This window comes from Nematostella vectensis, chromosome 3, assembly GCF_932526225.1.
Source record: "Nematostella vectensis chromosome 3, jaNemVect1.1, whole genome shotgun sequence".
Taxonomy (NCBI): Eukaryota; Metazoa; Cnidaria; class Anthozoa; order Actiniaria; family Edwardsiidae; genus Nematostella; species Nematostella vectensis.
Window position 1 is genome coordinate 9562855 of NC_064036.1, and position 9381 is coordinate 9572235.

The window sequence follows — 9381 nt, forward strand, 5'->3', positions numbered from 1 at the left end:
TCGGAGGGATACTAGGAACCAGGTTGATGTTTAGAATTAATAAAATTAGTTATTATTTCCTTTTCATGATGGTGAGAAACCGAGAAAGAGGATACAAAGTCAGCGAAAAGATACCTCTTAGGCTTCTTTGAAGATACAAACCTGAAAAAGGAAAACACCGTTTTTGCGAAATTTGTTTTATAAGCAAAGCGATTCAAAGCGAAAGCAAAGCGAAAATGTTAATATAGGACCAATGATTGTTATAAACGAAAACAAAATAGTAAGACAAGAGTAATCAAACTGTCATTTGACCTATAGTCCCTAATTTGTCAGGTTTAAAGCGGTTAAAATCGAGCTCGTTAAAAATCCCAAAATGTTAGGGTAAAAAAAAAATAAAAGACCCTTTTTAAGCATCGGTTGCAAATCAGACAGCCTTTGTTACAACAACCGTATGCTAGATCACAGGCAAACCTCCGTGAGCCATCTAAGATGACAATTAATTGTAGAATTTTAAAAAGAAGCTTTAAACCACCAGAAAGGAATAACACACCATTAAAATATTGTTGGTGATGTGACTAATATGCTATCGTAAACGCTTAGAGATGCTGCTCTTTACGACATCATAAGCTTTTAACAACCCATCACGTTTGAGCTTATGTATAAGGCTGCCTAGACGCTTGAGACTACCCGCCTTCTGGTAAGGGGGGTGATCCCCTCTCCATTGTAGACTGGTCTCATACTATCCCTCTGGACTGCGCTCTAAATTCTCACAAAACTCTCTGTACACTAAAGCTTGATCCCCAGCTTTGGTGTCCTGGAGTCCAAGTACATCCAGGCGACAAAATTCCTCATAATCACTTGCAGCAGTTTGCGAGAAACATATTGTCTAGATCCATCCTTACTCCGGCGCTCATGATTGTCCATTCAAACCGAGTCTTGTCTGCTACTGGTTCTCCAATAGTTCCAGCTAGCTGGTAACCTTAAGTCTTGATCTTGGTTTACTCATTTGTCCCCAGTATAACATGTATGGGGAGTTCTTGTTTAGTGGCTACATTATCCATGGTACCACTTCGCAGGTGTGGGTACTTTGCTAGCATGGCTGTATTGTTCTGGTTGTCAAGAGTTTGTAGTTCCTTGCGATCCACTTAATCAAACTCAATGGAAGCTCACATGTATTCGCCTTGTTACTAATTGTCACGTTGAAAGTCTCCGTCCGCTTCGTTAGCAATAGTCTTGTTGCTACGCGTGGTGACGTTACGGGCTTTCACCCTTACCAGTAGGTAGGTAGTAGGTATGCTGAGGCATAAGAGCTATTTGACCCAAGAGTCTAAGAGTGCCCTACACATCACTCCGTTCACTTTGATGACAACAACTGGGTGACAAACTTCCTGACTACTGACTTCCTCCCTTCTGTGGCTATCATTGCTGGTGAGACATCTGCACTGCCATTGCAGCTTGAGGTGCGGTGCCTTTCCTTGCACTTTCCACAATTTTCCCTGCTGGTGCATTTAGGTGCAATGTGCTTAATACCCATTCCTGAAGCGTAAATTCCCGCTGACTTTCTGGTATTATTTCTATCCGTTGTCGTATTTGGCTCTCAGTTACAACTGTTCCTTCTCAAATTGAAGTTGATTCTCGCGCTGTTGTGCTATAAACCTTTGTTTGGTGTCAAACTCATCGCGTTGAGCGAGGGATTCTGCTTCTCGGATTCCCGCGTCAATTTTCTTTATTCCGGTGTAGAATTCACTCACTTTCTCTACGATTTCAGCATCCCAGGTTTTGATTTCTTCGACTGGGGTTCCTTGGTCCAATTTCTCTTCATGCACTAGAAGCCTTAGTGCTTCAATATCTGCAATAATAGCTTCAAGATTGGCTTTGTGTCGCTTTATTTTCGGTAGATTTCCACTTTCATTCACGGCGTGCGCCTTCTCCTTCGCTAGCTGAAATATCTTGACCTTGACCTTGATCTCTCTCTGGATCGGCTATGACTTCAGGAAGTCCCGGCGTGGTCGCCACGTATCGTAAATTTTTTTAAAGAAGCTGCTCCTTACGACTTCACGGTATTTATTTTGCAGTAAACAAACTTACACACGATGCTTACAAAATCAACACAAAAGTCACGTGACATTCGAATCAAATTGAAGTCACGTGATATTCGCCTCAATGCAAAATGAAATTAAGTGAAGGAAAGAACCAAATACGTCCGTTCTTCAAGATTTCTAAGAAATGATCATGTTAATATGATCATATGATTTACGGAGTTCGGTGATCAGCTTAGAAACAGTAAAACAGCTCCCTATTTGAAAACCCCCGAATGCACTGTTCTGGCTCATTTCTCTTTAGAAGCCCTCTTCCACCCTATCAATATTTTTAGTGCATTTCCTGAAAAAATGTAAAAGCTAAACTTTGAAATGTCTCAAAGTTGTGCTCAAGTGGATTATGTAAATGAGAATCTGTTCCGTAGACTGTTTTGCACCGTTGTATTTCTTTTTGCAGTCCATTTTTCACATGACGGTAGAATTCTTGTATGCCTCGTATGATTCGGATTTTTAAACAGATGAAACGTTTGATCTAACATTCGAGCCGGATGTTAATCGAGATCTAACATTTGAGCCGGATGTTAATCGAAGTTCAAGACAAAAAAAGAGTCCACAGAGGTAAGCAAGACATGCCTGTCGAAGCTTCCCATTTGAAAGTCGCACCGAAAGTAATCGACCACTCGAGAAAAGGCTCGAAGATGTATGGGATAAAAACAAACAGTGAAATCGAGCCAAATACACGAATGCTTTGATGTAAAAACCCTGTCATATCCAAAGCCGATTCGGGTTCCAAAGTCAAAGTCGAGATAGGAGCTATTTTTAGCAATTCCATGAATTCATTCATCTTAAAAGGAAAGAAAAACTGTTCAAGTTTTATGTTAAAGCCATTATTGATAACATTAAATATTTGGAAACGGAACCAGAAAGCTATCTCACAAAAATAAACAATCGCATGGTAAAACAATTGCCATGATCGGTGCACTCGAGAATCAGGGAATCAGTTATCGCATCCCTTTCCGATGATGAGGTTGAGGAAGTGGGCTATATTTTTAGAAGAAATAGATGAGGCTATATACATTGCCCAAGGATATTTGAATAAATAATACAAACAGACTTAACTATTATGATGATTTATGATTTATAAGGCTTCTACCACTATTACACATATGAAATAGCGGTAAGGTTGACACAACAGAGCACGGCTCCAACAGTTAACAGTTAAGTACTCCCAAGCAATGGTGAACCCTCAAACATCGCTGTGGTAGGAAGCGAATAATAACCACCTCGCTAATTAAATTCATCATTCAGCTCCAAGCAAAACCTAATGCAATACATCATCCCTGCGCGATCTTCGTGACACTTTGCAGAACAAAGTAAGGGCTGTGGAGGGATTAGGTGATATCCAAAACTTTATGGCAGTATTTTGATCCCTATTTTCGAGATAAAAAATGCCCCTTGAAGTTTGTGAAGAGTGTAGTGGGAACTGTCCGAAATGGATGAAGATAAAGTTGATCTAGACCTTTATTTTACATTTTTGAACAGACAAGTGCTCTCAAAGGAGGCTGTACAGAGTACCAAAACGGCTACTAAGACAGGTTCGATAGTGGCAACAAACAAAATCAGTCCGATACTGACAGCAGGAAGGGTAATGCAAACTAACCACTGGAAACCCAAATTTCATCCGCGTCCGCATTATTAAGTGAAGTTAATATGCAGACAAACATAGTTTTTAGCCCTTTGTAAAACCGCTGGCCATAATACCTCAGGGTGCTCGCAGCTCACAAGAAAAAAAAAGTGGAGGAGCGGTGGGTCCGGGCAAAAAATGTGGGTCTCTTCTTTAACTGTCTTCATCCTACGAATGCTAACTATTATTCACCGGTTTGTCGGCAGCCTAGGTTTGGGGTGAGAGTGTTAACAGAGCGTCATCATCGGCTATTACATGCACAACATCCGCCACCCAAGACACGCTGGCCTCGCCTCTGCGCATAGTCCAAGTACACAAGTCTTGCTTCAGACTGTCATAGCAAGTATGTCTGTTGGTTCGGGCAGTTAAAGATCGTGCATCGTAAAGAATCTTGCAGATTTGCTAGAGCTAAAAGGCCCAACAGAGATACTCAACGTGTCAACATTTTGGTGGTGATAGAGACTAAGAAGATGAATAGAATTGGAATATCACTCGAGCCGAGAGACGGAGGTCAGAGCCAACCCCAGTTTCCATGCACTTGCTGTTGAGAAGATGTGTCAACCACTTGAGCCAGTCAACATTGATTTGAACATTAATCCCTTCTTGAGAAGCCTGAGACTTGCTGACTCGTACCCCCCGAGGCGCTACATTCGCATAATGTGTACTGTACATATTTTTTGTATACTGTGTAACATTTTTTGTGTAGTGTGTATCATTACATGTGTACTGTGTTTCATTACTTGCTACTGTGTACCGTTACTTGTGCACTTTCCACGTCAAATATCAAATAGTCGGTCCCTGATAGACTTATCTCTATAAGAGCTAGATAAATACAGGGTGTCTATTAGAATGTGAGAGTGAGCGATTCCCCCTGGCCTTATGGTTTAACAATCATGAAAAACATCAAAATTAGACAAGCCATGACAAAAACAGTCAATGTAAGGATTTTATGGTTTATTGTTTTGTACAGGTGAGGCAAGGATTTTATGGTTTATTGTTTTGTACAGGTGAGGCAAGGATTTTATGGTTTATTGTTTTGTACAGGGCCGTAGCAGTGTGTGCGCACTGGGAGCATGTCCCCCCTAGTATTTTCAAAAATTATAAGGACATGACCAGTAGGAGCGTGGCTTGCCCCCATTGTTTTCTTAATGTTTCTGTATCGTACCCTCCCAATAATTCGGAGCCTGCTACGGCTATGTTGTAACACTAGAACAAAACGCCCCTGCCTTCGAAATAGTCCTTGTGGTCCTCCGCTGACAAGCCCGCCTTCCTGAACACTACTAATTAAAGCGATTAGCCACAGGATGTCTTTTTATAATAAGAAATGTCTGCCGTATGCTTTAACCTGACTCGAACACTCATTCTAATAGCCACAGGATGTCTGATTAAACTAAGAAAGGTCTGCCGTGTGCTTTAACCCGACTCAAACACTCATTCTAATAAGTCCTAATATCCGCAAGATGTCTGATTATACTAAGAAATATCTGCCGTATGCTTTAACCCGACTCGAACACTCATTCTAATAAGTTTTAATAACCACCAGATGTCTGATTATACTAAGAAAGGTCTGCCGTGTGCTTTAACCTGACACAAACACTCATTTTAATAAGTCCTAATAACCACAAGATGTCTGATTATACTAAGAAAGGTCTGCCGTGTGCTTTAACCTGACACAAACACTCGTTCTGATAAATCCAATAACCACAAGATGTCTGATTATACTAAGAAAGGTCTGCCGTGTGCTTTAACCTGACACAAACACTTATTCTAATAAGTCCTAATAACCACAAGATGTCTGATTATACTGAGAAAGGTCTGCCGTGTGCTTTAACCTGACACGAACACTCATTCTAATAAGTTTTATTAACCACCAGATGTCTGATTATACTGAGAAAGGTCTGCCATTTGCTTTAACCTGACACAAACACTCATTCTAATAAGTCCTAATAACCACAAGATGTCTGATTATACTAAGAAAGGTCTGCTGTATGCTTGCAATCTTTGTATTTCGTATCTCTAAAGTTGTATCCGTGTCTACTGATAATGTTCTAGCCGGTTGTCGTTGTTAAGGTGGCGCGTCGAGGTGGTTTTGGGTAAACAGCTTATACTAAGTTCCCTACAGAAGACTAATTTTCGGCGCGATTTTTGTTAATTTTTCAGATTTTATTAATACATCTTTGCTTTATCAGATTCCGCTCGAGTCACTCTTCTTGGGAATCAAATTATTTTTTGTCATGCAAGTTAAAAGGAAGCGATATTTTTATTTAATATATGATTTCCAAGAAGAGTTCCAAGAATATTTTTATATTAAAATAAAAATATCGAAATCTGCGCGATGAATTTTCTACAGTAACACCTAACAATACTCCAACTTGAAGCACACGAATTTTTGGCTTAAAACTGTCAAACTTCGCGATTGATGTATCTTTATTTCACGCCAAAATTGTCCTTGCAATATTTGAAAAAATAAATGCACTCTTGCCTACAAAGATCCATCCCCGAATTTACGCCCCCTGCTAAGTCCAAACCCTATGGCAACTTGTGTGAGATGGGCAAGAGGACCAGTGTTGCACAAGAATTCAGCGAGCTGTGCCTGGCGTAACCATTAAGGCTGATTTAGACAGTAGAATTCAGTCGTATGCGACCTGCCTACGACATGTCTTCTTCCGCATTCACACCAGCACCCCAAGAGTGGACAGAACCAAGAACAAAACTGAATAGACTGTTTTGTACATGTTACTAACTGATCATTTAGCTAGCAAGTATTCAACACAATGAGAAACTTGGCAAGTTATCAGGCAAAGAAAAACCTTGTTTAACTAAACTTGGTTTTGGTGTGAATGCAGCATTAGCCCTAAATTACACAGTAAGACTTTCATAGTCGAGCATCGTAGGGTAAGGCTGACTTACATTCTACAACTCGAGCTGTAGAGATGTCGCGGGCAAGTCGCATAGCACTTAATAAATCAAGCTGTCTTAATCAGCCTTTATCAGACAGAGATCATTGTTATTTTCTCCTTAATCTATGCGCTGGTATGGTATAACTTGCAAGAGCATTCTAATAACCACAGGGTTTCTGTTTATATCAGTACAGAAAATCACCATAAACGATGCTTGGGGCCTTCTAGCCGGGTTCTAGCCTAGTCGAAAACCTTTTGCCGCCATAACGAAGATTTTGCGCCTGAATATTTCTATGTTTGGCCAGTTTCGGTTTTCTTTCTATGAAGTCATTTTTTTATCAATTAATACATTGATGGATCGATTTAGTCAAAACGTTAGGGTAGAAAGCAGATATTAATGTTTTGTCTAAAAAAAATGTTATTAAACCTCTAAGGGCTTTTCAAAGTTTTACTACTTTTACCTTAAGAAGTGTATGTGTAGATCAGAAGTAAATTGAAAAATATAGGAAATATGTGCAAGTAAAAGTCATTAAACCTAAATGTTTATATGATTTGGGTTTAAAAAGCCTTCTGTGGCTACGCCTATTCGCCGTCTTTAGGGGTAACCGCCGTTCTACACACCAATTCCTCTACCCCTAGGGATACTAGGTATAACATTTATTTTCTCGACGAGCTTAAGTACGACAGTGATAACACTGCAACACAACACGAATACAGCTCTTACATTAAGTGTTGTAGTTTTGACTCTCTAGAATTCTGGATTTTTTTTAAAGTTTCAAGAGGCTAGTAATTACTTGATATAAATGATTGAGGGGATCGTTTGGGTTTAGCGACACTTAGACAGATATTAAAAAAGCATTTTAAACGAGCCGGACTAGTGAAACAACCAAGGCAATGTCCTTATGCTGAGGCCAAGTTTTTGCGCAAAAACAACACATGTAATACCCAACAGGCGAGATGTTGATCGTTTTTAATACTTTTAGCGGTGACATCTCGGGGACCTCCTGCGTGCACACAATAACGTTAAAAAAACATAGCCCTCTGGTAACCACGCACTTTAATTATCAGACAGAGTATAAATGAGTGCATGTTGGAGCCATTTCCACACGCATCCCACTCTTCTAAGCGCTGAGCAACAACGCCCTTCACAAGCCGAGTTTATCACTGAGTTCCTATTGAACTTTCACAAAAAGGAAAACTGGTCTTAAACCAAGCGTTCACCAGACTGCACATCAAGGCGCAGAGCAGCAACGCCCTTGCATTGTACCGTACACAGCAAAGGGCCCAAGACAAGCTACTCGAGTTTATCACTGAGTTCCTATTGAACATTCTTAGAAGAGAAGACAAGACAAAGCTGATTGCAATGTCTAATAATAGCACTAACTCGCAAGAACTTGATTTCAAGCCTTACTCTACAGGCATAGTCGACGTTGCGTTCGCAGTTCCGTTTGCTGTGAACATGGTATTCGGGGTGACTGGCAACGTCCTTGTGGTGTTAGTGGTTCGCCGGAATCGCACCATGCACACCGTAACAAACTTTCTCCTGGTTAACCTTGCGCTCGGAGATATGCTTGTTCTCATTTGTAATCCTCGATGGCACAGTTTTGTTGTCACCCCGGTTCATCCTCACGGGGCATTGGGAAATGCTCTTTGTGTGTTTTACACAGGGAACGCCATTATAACTATTCCATGCGCGGCGACCATTTTCACTCTGGTAGTTTTAGCGGTTGAGAGATACAACGCGCTGGTGAATGCTCTGCGCCATTGGAGGCTAACTCCCGAGACTTGCCCGTACGTATTGATAGCCATTTGGGTCCTCGCCCTCGCGATCAGTATCCCAGACTTTTTGAACAACTACTTCAGCGAGAAGTACAACAAGTGCCTGTACCTACTGAGTCTAGAGCTTGCTACTGAACTGTCGTTTGAGATTATCGCAACCGTGACGACTGTAGGCTTTCTTCCTCTTATTTTTATTTTATTCTGCTATTTTCACATCCTAAAAGGGTTGTACGTAACGAATACGATTTGCTCCGAGCAAAGTGCCATTGATGATAATTTGGCCAAGAAAAAGATCGCGAAGATGTGTCTTTCTGTTACCGCAGTGTTTTTCCTTTGCTACATCCCATACGGGATATACTTTGTTTTTATTGCTGCGTCGAGTCGAGAGGTGCTGATAGCGAATCAATACACGTTTGAAGTGATCAAAAGGGCCCTTGAGTTTTGTTTTACGTTGTCCTCCAGTCTGAACCCGATGATCTACGCCTTTCAGAGCTCAAGCTATCGTGAAGGTTTTCGGAAAGTCGTGAAGTGGAAGAGGGAAATTTCCCCATCAAACGTTAGCGCCGCTTCCGATCCTAAGAACCGCACTAACAGCAGATCAGGACAGAATGCTGGGTGATAAAAAAACTAGACATCACACAGCAGAACAGGGTAGAATGCTAAGGGTGATCGAAACAACTTAGAACAGAACTAATAGCAGCAGAAAAGGACAGAACGCTGGGTGATCGAAACAACTTAGAACAGAACTAATAGCAGCAGAAAAGGACAGAACGCTGGGTGATCAAAACAACTAGACATCGTACTGTTAATAGCAGATCAGGGCACAATTCTACTGGTGATCAAAACAATTAGACTCGAGGTCCAGAGCAAAAAAGCACTAAAAAGAGAATAAATATAAAAAAGAATAGGAGGCCCGTACCCAGAATTTTTTTTGGAAGGGGGAGGGGGCGAAATCCGAAAAAGTGGACCTAATTTTTTGCATATCAAGAAAATTGAGCGT

At 40.9% G+C, this 9381-nt stretch overlaps 1 protein-coding gene across 1 annotated transcript; it reads left to right on the top strand.

The window, feature by feature from the left end:
- The first annotated feature begins 7311 nt into the window (after positions 1-7311).
- Positions 7312-9265, top strand: LOC5513254 (prolactin-releasing peptide receptor). Its single transcript, XM_001633451.3, has one exon. It carries the CDS (start codon positions 7966-7968, stop codon positions 8998-9000), a length of 1035 nt encoding a protein of 344 aa, XP_001633501.2. The 5' UTR covers positions 7312-7965; the 3' UTR covers positions 9001-9265.
- Positions 9266-9381: the final 116 nt, after the last annotated feature.